The sequence below is a fragment of the Herpailurus yagouaroundi genome, unplaced genomic scaffold (assembly GCF_014898765.1).
Source record: "Herpailurus yagouaroundi ecotype Mexico unplaced genomic scaffold, PumYag 187, whole genome shotgun sequence".
NCBI lineage: Eukaryota > Metazoa > Chordata > Mammalia > Carnivora > Felidae > Herpailurus > Herpailurus yagouaroundi.
The window spans coordinates 16741172-16760325 of record NW_024412418.1 but is presented as its reverse complement, the minus strand read 5'-3'; the positions used below and the strand labels follow the sequence as shown (position 1 = coordinate 16760325).

Genomic DNA, 19154 nt, shown 5'->3' with positions numbered 1-19154 from the left:
AGATCACATTGCTTTCTTGATTCCTCCAAAGGCTTTCTTGACCCTCCAAAGGCTTCCCGCTATGCAAATACCTTCCCACAGATGTTCATGGCCCGGCCTCACTGAGTGCCCAAGCCCACCCTCTGCCCGGTCCCCACTCCCGCTCATCTGTCTCCTCACACTGCCCCAGCGACACCAGCCTCATTTCTGTCCCCAACTCTGGGCCTTGCCCTTGCTGCTCTTAGCCTGGCAGGTTTGTCTTCTTCCACATCTCTGTTCTTTGCGAATTAAGTTCAAATGCCATTGCTTCAAAGAGACCCCATGTCTCTACAGGAACTGCCTTTATTCTGCTTTTGTTTTCCTCGTAACACACATCACTATTTGGAATTATCTAGCTTATCTGCTCACTCACTTTAGTAGAGCTGGGACCTTTTCTAGCTTGTACACCTGGAATGGAGCCAGGTGTGTAATAGGTTGAATGAATGAATGAATGAATGAATGATACTATCACAGGCCAGGCACTGGCTGAAACATTTATAAACACCCTCTCATTTAATGCTCTTGAGAAACCTAGGAGGACACCATTCATCTCTCCATTTCCCAGATGCCGAACACTGAGGATAGAAGTTAGGTGACTTCCTCAAGGCCAGAAGGCCAAGAGGTCAAAGTCTGCAAGCGCGTGTTTTAACTCTACAGCACTGGTTAAGAATGGAGACTTCAGAGCCCCCACTGCCCTCGGTTTGAGACTCAGCTTTATCTTCATTGGCTGTGTGGCTTTGGGCAAGTTACCTCCTCTCTCAGAACCTCAGGAAACCGGAACCAAATGGGAATAAAACTGGCACCTACGCCATGTGATTTTGTGAGACTTGAATCAGGTTATGGGCGGAAAGCCCTAAGCAGAGACATCAGTAAATGTTAGCTGCTGCTGGTTGGTGGCAGAACCGGGATTTGAACTTGGATCTGTCTAGTACCAGTGCTGGGTCTTGGCTGGTATGTTCAACTGTCTTGGGGGCTTTCTAGTGTAGCTCTGTCCCACTCACATTTCGAAGCAGTAGGATTTTTCCACTGCCCTGAAAAAGAGACATTGAATCTCCCCCCGCCCCCACCCTCAGCCGGGTTTTCTGAAGTGCACGTTCCTCCTTCCTGCACACCTCACACGCCATCGCCCCCGTCCGCCCATCTGCTGCCCGGCTACGGAAGTGATACGTTGGGTGTGAGAGACAAAAAAAGAAACCTGCCTGCACAGCCTCCACCCTTTGGGGACTGGCAGCTTCCCAGCCTGCAAGGTGTTAAATCCCAGCTCCCACAGCAAACCTCCTGCAGGGACCCTGAGTGAGAACCAGCAGCAAATGCTGCCTGCCTGCTTCCCTGCATATGGAGGCTGGACTCAGGCAGCAGGGAAACCGGGCCTCTCCTCATGGCCGGGGGTGCTGGTACCCATCCCAGTCAGGTCTCCTTGGCAGGACCATTCAGGCTTTAGCCAGACCCAGGATCTCATGCAGCCTCTGGAGAGGCTGGGGCCTCCATTCCCACCCGGGTGCTGGCCCCTGGCCATGTGAAATGCAAGACCACTTGGTCCTGCAGGCCCAGGGCTGTCCTTCAGAAGTAGCCAGGACTCCAAAGCACATGCCATGCCTCGGTTCCTCCTGATGTTTTCCTTCTCCCTCTGGGGGGAAGGGAGGAGTTGACCCCAAGACGGCGGACAAGTTCCAACCAAGCAGACACAAAGAGGCCACTTCTCAGAAATGTGCTCAGGGGAGGGGTGTTGGGCACAGGGGAGAGGAGGAAGGAGCCCTGCCCCCTGCCCACCCCAAGGGGCTCCTTCAGCTCCCTTTGCACTCTTGCCTCCCCCCCAGGAGCTGGCGGGCCTGGGTGCAGGGCGGACTCAGTGCACCTCTCTGTCTAGAGCAGAACAGTGAACACAGCTGAGTGTTCCCGCCAAGGAGGCACTGCTGGCCAACCAAGCAGGTGGTCCTGAGTCTGAAAGACCAGAGCAGGCAGTGGGCCCGGAAACGTGCTCAGATTCCCCGACGATGTCTTGTTGCAGGGGGAAGTGGGGCGTGTGTGTGTGCGTGTAGGGGTGTTTGCCAGCGAAGCCACACTGTCCCCTGGGCTCTCAAATCCTGGACTCCTCTCCAACCCTGCCCCCCCCCGACCCTTCTCTGTTGCTATGAGCCAAAATAGGAGAGTTAGCTGGAGAGACCCTACTGCTGCAGAGCTGAAGGGAAATCTCCATTCATTTCTAAACTGGCAAGAGAGCTGAAAGTTTCCCAACAAAAATGAACACCGCAGCACTCAGACAAAAGTCTTGCTATCTCCAGCATGGAGGGTGGGGAAGAAGGAGCAAGAGACAGACACAACAAGCTTCTGAGACATGGTTGGGGTTTTGTTGTGTTTGTTTTGTTTCTTAAATCTTTCCTCTTGGGAGTGGTGGGGGGGGGGGAGTGCAGAAAGGAGTAAAGAAAGCAAGCATTCAGACAGAGACATTTGCATTTTCTTCCCTCCTTCTGAGAGGACTCCAGGGCAAGACTCAAAATGATTAAGGGGCAGTTGTGAAGTCAGGCTGGGTCCGCTTCCGCTCAGCCTTTTACTAGCTGTGTGACTCCAGACAAGTTCTCCAGATTCTCAAGGCCAAGACTTCCTCATTTGGAAATGAGAATGTTCCTTCCACCATGTTGTTGTTTTCTTATTTGTTGTAAGGATTAAACAAGATAGATCATTTTGTAAAGCATTTAGCATAGTACCCGATAGGTAAAATGCTCAATAAACGGCAACCAATCGTGTTATTTCTCGAGTCTTGTCTGGATCTGAGACGCTATTTTGGCGCAAGACTCGCTGGGGATGCCCCAGCCTGCTCCAAGGCTCCTAAGGGCCTCCTTACAGCATTGGCTACATCCCTAAACCCATTTAGACCCAGGAACCCAGACACTGATGGCAGAAGAAATGCCTGGATGATGACATGGGGATGACCCACGTTCCAGGCCAGGAGCTGGGGGGGAGCTCACACCTTTCACGTGACTTGTAGCATCCTACCATGACCTGCTAGGCCCCTGCCCAGGAACTCGGAGTGGGGACCTCAAGTGCCTCCCACAACAAGAAACGATTTAGGATAGAGGGTGAGAGACTGGGCTCTGGGGCCTGGCTTCTGAATTGGCATCTTCCCTCTGCTACTTACAAGCTACATGACAATAGGGAAGTTACTTAACCTCCCTGTGCCTCAGTGTCCTCACCTATAAAACAGCTTTGATGAGGAATGATGGCTTAGGACATGAAGGCACTTAGAACAATGCCTGGTTCATAATAAGTGCTAAAAGATGGCTTTTATCAGGGGCTCGGATCTTAATCAGGAACTGTCAGATGTCTAGGAATAACTCCATGGCTCACCTTATGATTTGGCCTATAATCTCAACTAATTTGATACATTAGAGTGATGGTTTATTTAATTGTTTGCCTCCCCCCCCTCCCCCCGCCATGACACAGTTCTGTGAGAGCAGGGGCCTTGTCTGTCTTGTTCACACCTTTATACGCATGGAGTAGGTGTCCAAATAATTGTTAACTGAATGAATGCCTATACCAGATAAACTCAAACATCTCCCCGCCCAATCAAACCATTCTGAAAGCCCCTCATCTTTGTACCAAGCAGTCTGTCCACTTAGTTGAAACAACTGGCCAGAAAGAACAGTGCCTGCCACTTTGCTGTAGAAAGTCTGTCCTCCCCAAAGTCATCAGGATCTTTGCAAAAATAGTAGAGATTGAACTCTGCCAATCCAACTCAAAAGAGAGGATCTGGGCTTGGGTAGCACAGAGAACTTGAACTGCTGAATAAAAAAAAAAAAAAAAAAAAGGATTTCTCTGCACTTTAGTTTGGCTGATTTCTATTAAATATGTGTTTAAGTTCCCCAATCCTTTCTTCATTGTGACCAATCAACTGTTAATCCCCTCCAATGAATACAGTAGTGTGTGTGTGTGTGTGTGTGTGTGTGTGTGTGTGTAGACTGGTTTTCGGTTATGAAATTTCTTTTTAACACTTTCCAAATATATCCTGAAATTTCTCATCTCTTCTTTCCTGTGGAACCTTTAGTATATTTAAAGTTATTTTATTTCATTTATTTATTTATTTTTATGTAAGCTCTACGCCCAACATGGGGCTTAAACTCATGACCCTGAGATCAAGAGTTGCATGCTTTACTACCAACTAAGCCTGCTGGGTGCCCCTAATAAAAACTGGTTTTTTTTATTCCTTAACTGAAAATTCCAGTATTTGATCATGCATGGTCTGTTTCTTTTGACTGATTTTTTCTCTACACTGAAGGCTATATTCTCTTGCTTCTTCACAATAGAAAATACATATTTTTCTTTTGACTGGTAATATCCTTTCCTCTATTAGGCAGGGAAGATGAGGGGCTGATCATTTGGAACCAATCAGAAATTAAACTAGTATGAAGCAGGATGGAATATATGATTCTTCTAGAGGGATCTTGAAACTGAAGCACCAGAAACCTAAAAAAGTCTGTCTTTGATTTTCAACACTCCCCCTGAACCTCCCCCCCTCAGCTTCCTCCACCTCCATAATTGTAAGACTGGGAAACTGTGAGCTTTTGAGACTTTGAAATCACCAAGTTTTTGAAGTTGCAGAACTCCAGCATCCTGAGATCTTCTGCTTTGCAGTCTTGCCCGAGACTCTGCTTGCTCGGCGCAATTTCATTTAAGAAAATACTTGAATTGCCTTTACTTTGGGGTCTCCTTTAGATACAAGTTCAGCAGGCTGGCCCACAGGTTCATCACAAGTCTGGCTAGCCACCCCCCCGCCCCCCCCACCTCTTTCACCTGCCCTGCCCTCAGCCTCATAGCTAGCCCTGGTCTAAGGTATCCTGGATGACCCGCCTACCCAGGAAGAACTTATTCCTCTGGAGTTTAGATTCTTTTAGATTTTGTGTTCACGGATACTTGACAGCTTTAAAGAAAACTGTGGATTTTCTTTGGTTTATCAAGTGATTTCTTGCTATTTGAGCAGGAAGGAAGGCCTTTTTCATGTCCTCCTACACCTTCGCCAGAAACTGAGCAATGATTGATGAGTTCTTTGACAATATAAAATCCTCTTCAGGGGCGCCTGGGTGGCTCAGTCGGTTAAGTGGCCGACTTCGGCTCAGGTCATGATCTCACGGTCCGTGAGTTCGAGCTCCGCGTCGGGCTCTGTGCTGACAGCTCAGAGCCTGGAGCCTATTTCAGATTCTGTGTCTCCCTCTCTCTGACCCTCCCCCGTTCATGCTCTGCCTCTCTCTGTCTCAAAAATAAATAAACCTTAAAAAAATTTTTTTTAAATAAAATAAAATAAAATCCTCTTCAAAGGTTCAGACATGAATTCCCTGCAGTCACAGCTTTAGCAATATAAAATATGTTATATATAAATATATACAGTATATATATATAATATATATAGTATATATATAATTTATATATAATTTTCATATAATTTTATATGAGATGTAAAATACTACTTACCATATAATACTTGTTCTGGGAAGATTACCTCCTCATGCCTGGTATATATTTTCTTGTTCCTTAGGGAATTCTACTTTACTATTTTTGCTCTCTGGCTCTACATTCATTTCTTTCCCAAACAAAAGAAAAAAAAAAAGAAAAACAAGAGCTCTCTTGCTGTCTCTTGCTTAGAAATGATAAGAATGGCAACCACCATTTATTGAGCATTTACTATGAATCAAGCTCCATATTAAGGGACTTACAGATAGTGCTTCATTTAACCCTCCCTCACAAAAATCTGCAAAGGGCCCACTATTATCATCCCATTTTGTAAATGAGGAAACAGATTTACAAAGATTGGGTCACTTTGCCCCAAGTCACAGAGGGAGGAGAGATTCAAATCCAGGTCCTACTAGTTCCAAGCCCAGTTGGTAACCACCACAGAATACAGTTCCCAGTTTGGATCCACATGGGCATCTTTCCTTTCCTGGAAGTTTCAGGACACATAAGTCCAGATCAAGATGAGGCAGTTTTCAGGGATTCCTCCCTGGTGATTCTATGGTTCCCTAGGAAGACAGCTCCATGTATCAGTAGCACATAGATTTGTGAGCCTTCTTGCTCGCGCTCTCTCTCTCAAAATTTGCTCTTGATCATTCCACATTATGGCTCAAGAACAAGGCTACACAAGTCGTCCTCCTGTCTCATATTCTAGCCCATGTTTTTAGGCATGGCTCGTGGCCAGTTCCTCTGTTCTATCCAAAATATGGCTAAGAAGATAAAATGTATTAAGGGTCCATAATCTCTCCTCATAAATCCTCTCTCATCTGGGTTGACTTCCTAACCTTCCATCCCCTAGATTCTCCATAGCCTGAAAGTCTGGGTCACTGCAATGTGAGCTGAAGGTATGGCATCCTGGGTGGCTCTTCTGCCCTCTCATTGCTCATCTCATTCGGTGGCTAAAGCACGCAGCCTGAGGGCCAAGTTAAATAAGCTCCACTCTGGGGCACCTGGGTGGCTCAGTCAGTTAAGCATCTGACTTTGGCTCAGGTCATGATCTCGTAGTTCAGGAGTGCGAGCCCCGTGTAGGGTTCCGTGCTTCTGATTCTCCCTCTCTGTCCCTCCCCACTCACACTCTGACTCTCTCTCTCAAAAATAAATATTAAAAAAATTAAAACAAAATAAAAGTAAGTAAATTAAACAAGCAAACAAATTCCACTCTGAAGTACAATGAAGTGGTTCCACTCAAGAAGTCAACTTTCCAGTTTATGAAGCCTTGGGAGGAAGCCTTAATGTTGACTTGAGATATCAGTGCCTTTTTAGCCACCGTCCAGCTCACAGTTCATAATAACCACTCCCTACAAAAGGAACCAGGATTCATGGAGAAATGGCTGGCGCCAGGACTTGGACATAAACAATCAAGGTGAACTTGAAACATCTGGTTGAGGGGCGGGCAGAAGGAAAGCAAGGAAGTGCCTAGAGAATAATGCTATAGAGTTGGCTTGAGAGGTCAATTCTGGGACAATTTGAGCATCAGAAAGAAAAATGATGATAACATTGCAAAATATGGAACAAATTTAAATTCATGCGTTCATAGTGCTGTAAAAGAGAAAGTCAGATGTGAGAAAATGATCATTGGTGGATCCAGGTGAAGGGCATATGAACGTACTATTCTTTCAGCTCTCCGTGAATATAAAATTTTTCAAAATAAAAAGTTGGAGGAAGGAAGAGAGAATCAGCTCCTTTCTGAAGCCTGGAATACTCTGAGCTTACTAAACCAATCTTCCGCAGGCAAGAGGATGTGAAGAAAGTCCTCTCCTGGGCTCACTGACCTCAGGCCCTTCTCCTATGAACTTGGTTAATATAATCTGTCAATTGTTATGACTGAATCAATCACCAAACGGGTTTTAAGACTGTCATACCAATTATTAAGAATATTGTCAAGGACAGTGAGCAAATAAAGGTGCTATAGCATCTGCTCAATACTGAATAGAGCAAATATAAAATATTCTGATCCTTTGTGGCATTTGCCTGTCTCTTCTCTTTCCAAGGTTCTATATGGCACTCAGGAAAAAATGCCAGGGCTCCACAGATCTTACTCAGCAGGAAGCCCTCCTTCTGAATTAAACAACCTGAAAGGATCACTTGGGTGCCATCTACTGGGTAAATGCTTGCATTGCTCCAGCCAGGAACAGGGCACCAAGTGTTCCGTTCCTTCTTTATGCAGGCAGGCAGCATAGTGCCCAGCGGTAGGCAAGCGCTCAGCAAAGAGCGAAATGAATTACTTCCTCCTTTGAATTCCCTTCACATTTATTTTATGCCAGTATGAGGTGCAGGTGATAAGAACCTAGTCTTCTCACAGTCAAGCCCTGTTTCCATAAGTTGGATTGTAAACTCATTGAGGGCTCATTGTTCTCCCTGGTGACCGACCCATAAGAAATGCTTCATAAATGCTTATGACTGTGATCAAACAACATACAATGTGCGAAAAGAGGCTTTCAGAACAAGCATAATGAAACTGAACAAGCATAACTGAACCAACACAGAATGAGATAGGAATCTGGCCATTATTCTGTTTGTTTCATAGCGCTGACCACATTCCAATTTTTTTTTTTTTTTTTTTGGTCTCTCCTCTCTATATTGCAAGATCCAAAATTACAGGGACCATATCTGTCTTGACATTGTATGTCCAGGACCTAGGAGCATCTATTTAAGAAATATTTTTAGGGGGCGCCTGGGTGGCTCAGTCGGTTGAGTGTCTGACTTCAGCTCAGGTCATGATCTCATGGTTCGTGGGTCTGAGCCCTGCGTCAGGCTCTGTGCTGAATGCTTGCTCAGAGCCTGGGGCCTGCTTCGGATTCTGTGTCTCCTTCTCTCTCTGCCCCTCCCCTGCTCACACTCTGTCTCACTCTTTCAAAAATAAATAAATGTAATAAAAAAAAATTTTTTTAAGAAATATTTTGGGGGGTGCCTGGGTGGCTCAGTCGGTTGAGTGTCCAACTTGGACTCAGCTTATGATCTCGGGTTTTGTGAGTTCAAGCCCCACGTTGGGCTCTGGGCTGACAGCTCAGAGACTGGAGCCTGCTTCTGATTCCATGTCTCCCTCTCTCTCTGTCCCTTCTCTGCTCTGCTCTGCTCACGCTCTCTCTCTCTCTCTCTCTCTCTCAAAAATAAATAAACATTAAAAAGAAATCTTTTTTGAATGGATGGGTAGATTAACGAATGATGCTCTCCGCTCTCTTTCCTAGGGTTCATGACCAGTTGCCCTGTTATCTGCTATCCTCAAGAAACCCTTGATCCTACACATGGGCACTCTCACTATCCAACCAGTCAGATTCCATATACAGCCGCTTTTATACTGAGGCTAAAGCCAAGACTCAACCAATAGGTGTTATTTGGAAAGGCTCACGCACAGGATTTCTTTGGGCAACTGCTCTCCTTCTGTCTTGTTACTACTTGCTTTAGCACTCTCCTGTATCCAAATATTCTTCTCTTTCCCTGTCCTGTCCCTAAACAAGCTCACTTATTTATACAGAGGGACTGGAGAACCATTTAGGAAATAATTGTACCCCTCCTCCTTGGGATGGTATACACTTCCCTACTTGACTGATCGGGGGCTTGGCCGTGTGACTTTTTGGGGGAAGTTAGTGGATGTGATGGGAGCAGAGGCCTTAAATGTGCCTGTGTGTTTGGCGCGGCCTCTAGTGTTTTTGCAACCCACCCTGAGCAGAGGACGTCCCAAGTAGCTGCTGCTCCTTTGGGGCTGAGCCCTGAAGCCGGAGCACAACCCAGGCCAACCCCGCTGAAATCAGTTGAACCTCAGCCAACCCACAGACGCATGACAAAGGAAAATAAACATTTGTCCTTTTGAGATGGTTTGTTACACACACACACACACACACACACACACACACACACACACACAAATGACTAATATAGATGAACACCTTATCACCACTACTCCTGGAAGCTTCCACTTGGAAATTCTGCTCTATGATCACAGTACCCCTCCCTCCTACATGTTCCGCTACTCTATTGCCACTGCACCTGCTTTTCCACCTCGCTGACACCTCTGGTCACTGCCCTTTCTCCAGCCTCTTTCCGGTTTCATGTGGTCCCCAATCTGGACCATCATGTCTTAGCCAATGCGTGGACCCGCCAGATGACTGGTTTTATTCCCCTCTGCTGCCCTGCTGCCCGAGCACTGCCCAACCGTGTGGACTGTACCACCTACACAGGGGATCCAGCTACAGCGGGGTCCTTAGTCTGATTGGACAAGCTTTACTTTGCCACGAGCTGGTGCCTTTCCTTAGTCCTCCTGCGGCTGTCCCAAACCTTCGGTAACTGCCCAGTCGCAGACGCACGTGCACTCTGCTGTCGGCAGGATTTCACTTCCCACTTCTCAGCGGAAAACAGAGCTGTCCGATGGGGCCTGGCCAGCGGAGGTAGGATGGCACTGTGCTTAAGGATGAGGGGTCTAGGGGCACTTGGGGGGCTCAGTAGGTTAAGCGTCCAACTCTTGATTTCAGCTCAGGTCATGATCTCACGGTTTGAGAGATCGAGCCCGGCATCAGGCTGTATGCTGACAGTGCAGAGCCTGCTTGGGATTATCTCTCTCTCTGTCTCTGTCTCTCTCTCTGTCCCTCCCCCACTCGTGCTCAATCTCTCTCTCTCTCTCTTTCTCTCTCTAAAATAAATAAACTTAAAAAAAAAAAAGAAAAGAAAAAGGGGCCTAGGGGCACCTGCGTGTCTCAGTCAGTTAAGCATCCGACTTCGGGTCAGGTCATGATCTCTTAGTTCAAGGGTTCAAGCCCCACAACGGGCTCTGTGCTGACAGCTCAGAGCCTGGAGCCTGCTTCAGATCCTGTGTCTCCCTCCCTCTGCCCCTCTCCTACTCACGCTCTGTCTCTTTCTCTCTCTCAAAAATAAATAAACATTAAAAAAATTAAAATAAAAAAAAGAACAAGGGGTCTAGAATCACACAGACCTAGGCACCTTCCTGTTTTACCCACAGGTGAACAAAGGCATAGCTCAACCATTACCTCCCCTGTCCCTGACTCCCTGGGATTAATTGTCCTTTTATCTATGTTCTCAGAGCACTTAGCCATACCTAGTTCACAGATTTTTCTTGGCTTCCCATTGCTCTTAGAATAACATCTAAACTCTTGGGGCACCTGGGTGACTCAGTCAGTTGAGCATCCAACTCTTGATTCCAGGATGGTGGGATTAAGTACCAGGGCAAGCTCCACACTGAGTGTGGAGCCTGCTTAAGATTCTCTCTCTCTCCCTCTGCTCCTTTCCCCCACTTGGGTGTACTGTCTAAAATAAAATCAAGTTAAAGGGGTGCCTGGGTGGCTCAGTCAGTTGAGCGACCCACTTCAGCTCAGGTCATGATCTCACAGCTCGTGAGCTCGAGCCCTGCGTCAGGCTCTGTGCTGACGGCTCGGAGCCTGGAGCCTGCTTCAGATTCTGTGTCTCCCTCTCTCTCTGCCCCTAACCCACTTGCATCCTGTCTCTCCCTCTCTCACAAATAAATACACATTAAAAAAATTTTTTAATAAAATAAATAAAATGAAATAAAATTAAAAATAAAATTAAAATTAAATAATAAAATAAAATAAAATAAAATGAAATAAAATATAAAAACATCTAAACTCTTTACCTACTTTCCCTGCCTCTAAGGTCATATGTGAGCCGACTCCAGCAGATGGCTCCACCCCATCTCATACCACTTCTCTGTTCACTCACAAAGAAAAAGAGCAACTTCCCACATCCAAAGGGGAGAAAACCCCAAAGTTATCTCATTACCCCAAAGGTCAATGTGAAATCTAACCATGTACATTATATCTCTTCTTTCTTTTTTTTTTCTTTTTTTTTTTAAACGTTTATTTATTTTTGAGACAGAGAGAGACAGAGCATGAACAGGGGAGGGGCAGAGAGAGAGTCACAGAATCCGAAACAGGCTCCATGCTCTGAGCTGTCAGCACCGAGCCCGACGCGGGGCTCGAACTCACGGACCGTGAGATCATGACCTGAGCCGAAGTCGGACGCTTAACCGACCAAGCCACCCAGGCGCCCCATATCTCTTCTTTCTTAAACTTTTATTGAGGGAGCCTGGGTGGCTCAGTCGGTTGAGTGTCCAACTTCGGCTTAGGTCATGATCTCACGGTTTGTGAGTTCGAGCCCCGCATCGGGGTCTGTCCTGACAGCTCAAAGCCTGGAAACTGATTCGGATTCTGTGTCTCCCTCTCTCTCTGCCCCTCCCTCACTCATGCTCTGTCTCTCTCTGTCTCAGAAATAAATAAACATTAAAATTTTTTTTAAAAAACCCTTTTATTGAAAGTAGTTTTTATTTCTGGGCCACCTACCAGCTTGGCAATTAAGGAGCATACAGAACAATAATGATGTATTGATGTATTTGTTGAGCTTTTACTATGTACCAGACAGAGCATTAAGTGCTTCATATGCATTATGAATTCTTGAACTAACCCTAGGAGGTAGCATTACTCCCACTGTAAAGAAAAGGAAACTGAGCTTAGCAAGGTTAAGCGACTTGGCAAAGGCCACGGTGCTAGTGACTGGCAAAATTACAGGTCTGCGTCATTCCAGAGCTTGTAGTCTTGACCTTTATGCTACACCATCCTCAGAGAACAGGGGCCAAAGGCAGACCAGGGTTAAATCCCACAGCTAATCCACCTAGAACCCACCTAAAATGACATTGAAGTTTTTAAATCTGCAACCAAAACCCAGCACTTTTAAAAGTATCTGTATTCTGGGGGTGCCCCAGTAGCTCAGTTGGTTGAGCCTCTGACTTTGGTTAAGGTCCTGATCTCAGGGTTCGTGAGTTCGAGCCCCACCCACGTTGGGCTTTGCAGTGATAGTGCAGAACCTGCTTCAGATTCTCTGTCTCCCTCTCTCTCTGCCCCTCCCCTGCTCGTGCTATCTCTCTCTCTCTCTCTCTCAAAATAAAAAAAACATTTAAAAATAAATACATAAAATAAATTTATCTGTATTCTGGATAATTTAACATCCAGGTTCATCCGAAAATCCTAATACACCAATTCTCCTCCAGGTAGAGCGGAGTCCCTCAGCTGCAGACCACACAGCGAATCCTTTGCCTTAGACTCTCGAAGCTCATGGCATTTTGCTGCAGGTGGGGTCAGGCAAAAAAAGCAACAATACTCTATACTCATCTCTGCAAACTGGGACTATCATTCATAAGAGTAAATTCGCTGGGACTGTCAACTCATCCTGTTTCTGACTCAAATAGGGAGCATGTCGGGGCGCCCGGGTGGCTCAGTCGGTTCGGGTCATGATCTCGCAGTTTGTGAGTTCGAGCCCCGCGTCGGGCTCTGTGCTGACCGCTCGGAGCCTGGAGCCTGCTTCAGACTCTGTGTCTCCCTCTCTCTCTGCCCCTCCCCCACTCACGCTCTGGCTCCCTCTCTCTCAAAAATAAACATCTAAAAACAAAACACAAATAGGGAGCATGTAACAGGGGCTTCACAAGATAACAGTCTGTGGCTCCAGACTCTCAGAGGGACAGTCACTGTCAGGGCACTGAGGAGGGGAGTTTTAAACTGAGAGGTTAGATTTCCACTCCGTTTTCAAGGGCTTATTGAAACTCAGAGGGGAACCCTGATAAAGATTAAGTAATTCTTAGAGACGAAGTCAAACCCAGAAAGAATCCCTTCCCTGGGAGAGGCGGCATGCCGACAATTTGATGTGAGTGCCAGGAATTTAACTCAGGATTCAAGAAATTCACCAATAGAACTTAATATTTAAAATGCACTACAGAACTCAGCATAGTTGAAGCCTCATTCACCGGTTGCCGACCACGGCTAACACACAACTGCTTCTGTGTTAACAGACACGAGGCGTGCTGGGTGCAGAATGTCTTGGCTTCATTTAGGAGAAAGGAGAAGATTTAAGAGCAGATATAAACCCCTGGGCGCCAATTCTAAAACAGATGTCCACCATCCACACCCAGCAGATGGAAACACGCCTTTGTTTTTGTTTTGTTTTTGTTTTTTTTATAGTCTTACCTAGAAAGCCCTCTGGCCGCAGCTTTCCAGAACTCAGATTCCAACAGACAAACCTTAGTGTGTTGCAAGCTGCCACGTGAACACAGCATGCACAGGGAGGGGGCCGCGTCGGGGTCTACTCACGCATGCAGTCTCCTCCGTACCAGCCCGCCCGGCACTCTGCGCAGTAGATGCCCTTCACGTAGAAGTCGTCCAGCGTGCCCCCCCACGAGCCGTTCCGGCAGGCCTTGCAGTTTTCAAAGATGGTACAGCCTGGAAAATTCCCCAGCAGAAGGATGTTAGATTAGGCACTTCTGGGTTCTGGGGCGCCTGGGTGGCTCAGTCGGTTGAGCGTCCGGCTTCAGCTCAGGTCACGATCTCACAGTTCGTGAGTTCGAGCCCCGCGTCGGGCTCTGCGCCGACGGCTCGGAGCCTGGAGTCCGCTTCAGATTCTGTGCCTCCCTCTCTCTCTCTGCCCCTCCCCCGCTTGCACTCTGTCTCCCTCTCTCTCTCTCAAAAATGAATAAATGTTTAAAAAATTTAAAAAAAAAAAAGCACTTACGGGCTCTAATGGACAGCAGGAGAGAGACACCGTAACTTCTCAGGGCCCATCTCAGATGAAGGCCTCTGGGCCTAGAAAGGTGCCTGAGCCCTTGGGAAAAGATACTCATTCCTAGGAAAATGCCAAAGTCACCAGAATCCACAGCGAGGAGTCCAGGGGGGGGGGGGGGTGGTCTGAACCATCTTCCAAGTTAGTGGCTGACGTTTTGAAGTAACATGAAACTACTTCTAGTAAAAGCTAGAATCTGTCTATCAACGTAGCATATTTATTTCTCTTTCTAAAAGTATTATGTCCATATTGTGGAATACTTAGAAAATTCAGACAGGCAAAGAGAATTAAATTAAAAACACCTAACGGTCCATCACCCAGGAGCAACGATTGGTAACACACCCTCTCCGTGTATATACAAAAACACATTTTCTTAAAATTAAGCTTGAGTCATAGACTGTACATTCTGTTTTTGTAACTTACTTTTTCAGTTAATAATAGATAGTATCTTCCTGTTCTGTTAAATAGTCTTCTATACCACATACTTCCATAACCCAAGTATGCCGGGGAAACAACCTCAACGCCTAATAAGGGGCTCACCCCAGAACGTGTTGCCCTGCCCCCACCAGCAGGCCACACCAGAAGGTTGAGCAGCTCCCAGTTAAGGGTCATTTTTAAAACACAGTCTCTTGAGGGGAGGGGGGCAGTGATGAAAGATAGAGATAATTCGATCCCACTTATCAAAATGGAGGGCTAAGTTCTCCGGCTGTGTTTCCCTGAGCGAACTGCTGAAGCTCTCTGTGCCCTCATGTTATCATCTGTCAAACAGGGGTAAAAACTGTACCTGCCCCTAAGGGTTATTTTAAAAATTAAATGAACACATACATATAAAGGACTCGGCACATAGTACATACCCCCCAAATATGAACTATAATTCTTACTCCGCACTCCCATACCTGCACGTGGCTTATCCTACCATTGCACATAACCTGCTCAATGTTTAACTGCCTGTCTGTTTGCCTATGACGGACTGAGGTCTTGTTCAACAATATATTCCCAGCACTTAATGTGATATCTGGAACATAGCAAGCGTTCAAGAAGTACTATTTGAATGAATGAATAAATGGACGGGATGGACGGAGGGACGGAGGGACGGGTGGGTGGATGGAGAGATGAACTGCTAATCCAGGTTTCTCAACCATTGGAGACGACCAGCGTTTCCTTGAGCTATTGATAGCACACCTCTGTGATCTGGGCTGAAACTGGGTTTTCATCCGCCCGTAGTGTGCACTTGTAGTCCTCTCTTTGCACACCACCCTGATGCGGCTTCCCTGTCCTAGTGCTTCCTCCCACCAGAGAAGAAGAGCTGCTGATATGATTCATCAAATCCCAGTGGGTCATGTGGCCCACAGCCGGGTCCCAGGGGAGTCACCGTGCTTTCCAAAGGCCATCTTCACCCATGTGCCACTTTCCCCGCTTTGGTTCCCTATCCACTCTGCCACTGAGGAGGCAAACGGACTCCGAGTCTGCCCCTAACTACCCCGCCAACTCTCTCTCTGGGCACAGTAACTTCAAGGCCTTTGGGTGCAAGCCACAAAAACCGGCCAGGTGATCAAGATGAGCAAGGCGATGACGCAAAGACACCAAGTACCTCACGGCATTGCCAGAAAAGCCAGAGGACTGAGTTCAGAGCTACCTAGCCTCAAGCCACACGAAAATACACGGCACACTCGATCCAGGGAGGGCCCGAGTGCTGCGGGACACCGTGGGACATCACTACTGACATCCCCACCACCATGTACCTGGGTGTGGATGCCTGTAACCACTGCCACCAGAGGAGATGGTTGTCTACCATAATGAGGAAAAGAACAGAGATTCTAAAACTGTGCTGCGATCCCATATCTCACCTTTGAGACTGGCAAAAATCCACAATGATTTGTGTCGCAAGGCTTTGGGAAACAGCACCCTCATATCCGGCTGCTGAGAATGCCGAGTGCACGGGGGATGATACAAAGGCCGGCAACGTGACATAGGCACCTCTCTTTGACTCAGCAACCTCTCTTCCAGGAACCTACCCCAAAGAACACTGCAAAATACTAAGTGATGTATGTCTAAGGCTCTTCGCTGTAGTATTATTTATAATAGCAAAAGGCTGGAAACAACCCAAATACTCATAAACTATAGGAGTCCACACAATGCAGTTACATGCAACCGTAAAAAGAAATGGAAAAAAAAATGGCTTTATCCATCCGGTCGGTGAGTGATCTCCAGCATATAGTGTTAAGAGGAAGACAAAAAGCAAGGTAGTTAGCGGTGTTTATCGTAGGCTGTCTTTTGTGCCAGGGGAAAGATATATAAATGTATACACAAATGTGTATTTGCTCCTGTTGTCAAATACAGAACACAGATGGAAACAAAAAAACCTGCCTATATATCAAGTACGTGGTGTAACACCACAGACGAAAGAACGACTATATTTAGGGGGATGTAGCCTAAGGTCAATAAAAACCGTAATAATCAGTGGCCTTCTTAGTATTAATGGTGTTACCGCAAAAAAAAAAAAATAGTGCTATTGCTATTTTGTACAATGATATTATGCTATAAGATAAAGCAAATAAGTGATTAGGTTAATACCATTAGGAAACAGTGTCTTCACCATGACAGAAAAGACACGCAAATATAAAATTAGCAAAGTTAATTAAACCACCTCGGAATACTACATTTGCACTTGACTACCGGCATAAACTCCTTTTTCTCTTTGTTTAAAAATACGTATTTCCTAGCCCCGTCCACTTTAAATAAATAAATGATAGCCTAGTACAACAAGGACAGTTCAGGGACAAGGAACATGTTTGGAGCCCAGATTATGGCGTCAAGCCCAGAATTCCTTGGAGGGATGGCTGATTCCAGATCTGGGGCAGAAAATACACAAGAAAGGCCTGAAATCAAGTAAGATCTCAAACACTAGAGTGGTCATGTCAGAAGAACACAGATGGACACGGAGGGGGGCCCCCCAGTGTCCTGAGATAGGGGGATGTATGCATGAAAATGGATCGTGACTGAAATGGATTAAACCACATAAGTAGAAGCACCTAAGTTCATAATTTCACACTGACACACACCATGCACACGTTTCTTTGATCACCAGGAGGAACTGCTAGGGCATCAACTCACTATTCTGAAAATGAGAGAAAGAAAACAAGCCTTTATGTAACCTGCCCTTTCAGGAACAACCAGCTGGTCACCGCTTAGGTCCAAAGATCATTCCTAGCATTCCTCAAGGGGGCGACACCGGGTGCCTCGTGTGTGACGTAACAGGAAGATGTTGGTACGGCTGAGACAGGTGTTGACGGCCGTCTGTACAATGTAGCAGGAAGCACAAAGCACCACTTATGAAGTTCTCTTACTTATCATGAAATCAAAGCCCCGCCCTCACCCCAACAGTGACCACCAGGCTTTTGGAAATACTGAAAATCATCCAAAGACTGATGCCACTACCAAGGATCCCGGGTTGAGAGACCCTGGTTTCGTTCTCAAAATTTCCTTAGAAAATCTGGAAGCATTACTCAAGTATTTCCCTCCAAACCACACTAACCACCAGAAAATTGGGGCCGTTGGTTTCTTTTCTAGATCAAATGGACAAAGGCTATACCGAGGTCACTCGAATTTCCAAACTCAGCATTGCTCTCTTCTAAGAAGGAAGACAGTTTAGAAATATCACTTGTTTACTTGAGCCCCATTTTCTTTCCACTTCTATAGCTTCCCACAAAAGAAACTTCCTGGTAGTTACGTGCGTCATTCTGGGTGTTTGTCAAAGAGGGGGGGAAAAGCAGAAACAAGAGAAATTCCCCAAACGCACTTTTGACATCGTTTCGGTCTTCAGCCCGAGGAAAGCGTGTTGGAAACTCTCTACATCTTCCTTTTGATCTGGCCTATGAGGAAAAAGGTAAGACGCCCCTGGGAAAAGCCAGACGCTCCAGGGAGCAGACAGGAAAGCGCCTAGAAATTGTTCAGTGGCTTGCTAATCACATTGGAAACATCTTCAGTCTGAGGCTCGGGGTGTTCACGGGCCTCTGGGCAGACCGGCACTGCAGTGAAAAACGACAATCACTGTCCGCTCAGTGGTGGGGATACGGTGGCTCGGAAGAAGGCAAAGAATGGTACACGGTGGCCTGGGAAGGTCCCATCTCACCTTCAGATGCTCTTATATTACTGGGACCCCCTCCTAAATGTCCAGCTCAGAGCCAGAGCATCATCCTTGATTTCTGCTTTTCCCTTCCCTTCCCCATCCAGCCAATCCCAAACTGTTGTCAATTCCACTCCCTTGCATTGCTCTGAAATCCCGCCACCTCTCTCCATCTGCAAGGCTTCGGCATTCATTAAGGTCTCCGTTACTCCCCACCCCCGCCCCCCCACCCCCGCCTCCTGGCCTGCCCTTCCTCTAATCCTTTCTCCATACCTCAGCCAAAGAGAAAATCGTGTTTCACGTCTTTACTCAAAGATCTCCAATGTTGCTAAAATTTCTTCAGGATATAGCCTAAAGTCAAAGCACAATGTGCAAAGCCTATCGGGGCTTGGACCCTCAGATAGCTCTCTTAGAATCTTTTCTCTTTGTCTGTTTATCACTCTTCATGCTTCTCATCTCTCTCTCTCTCTCTCTCTCTCTCTCTCTCTCTCTCACACACACACACACACACACACACACACACACACACACACACACAGCTTCCTTTGGCCAGGCAAGGAACACACAATTCCCAAACCCCATGCTTTCTCTTGTCACAGGGACTTAGCACATGCTCTCGGCTATGGCTTGAGCTCTCTACCACATCCCCTCCACCCCGTTCAGTTTGCTGCTTCCACCTTCGGCACACCTATCACCTCCTCCAGTAAGCTCCACTGCCACCCTCCGTCACCATCCCCGCTCCCATGGTACCTGGTGCTTCTCTATCACAGCACTCCCCACGCTGTGTACTGTAGCTGCCTGTTTACTCGTCCATCGCCCCCGCCAGGCTACAAGCTCTGGGAATGCAGGGAATATGTCTTTTTTTTAAAAAACATCATTGTATTCCCAGTATCTGCTATGGTCCATAGGAGCTGCTGAGTCTTTCATTAAATGACCGAAA

At 46.6% G+C, this 19154-nt stretch overlaps 1 protein-coding gene across 1 annotated transcript in view; it reads right to left on the bottom strand.

The window, feature by feature from the left end:
* The window catches only part of PAMR1 (peptidase domain containing associated with muscle regeneration 1), a 75820-nt gene that overhangs the window by 35890 nt on the left and 20776 nt on the right, over positions 1 to 19154 (bottom strand). The window contains exon 3 of the mRNA XM_040495443.1: positions 13623 to 13751. Coding sequence (XP_040351377.1) covers positions 13623 to 13751 — 129 coding nt within the window. The remainder of the gene's footprint in view (positions 1 to 13622; positions 13752 to 19154) is intronic.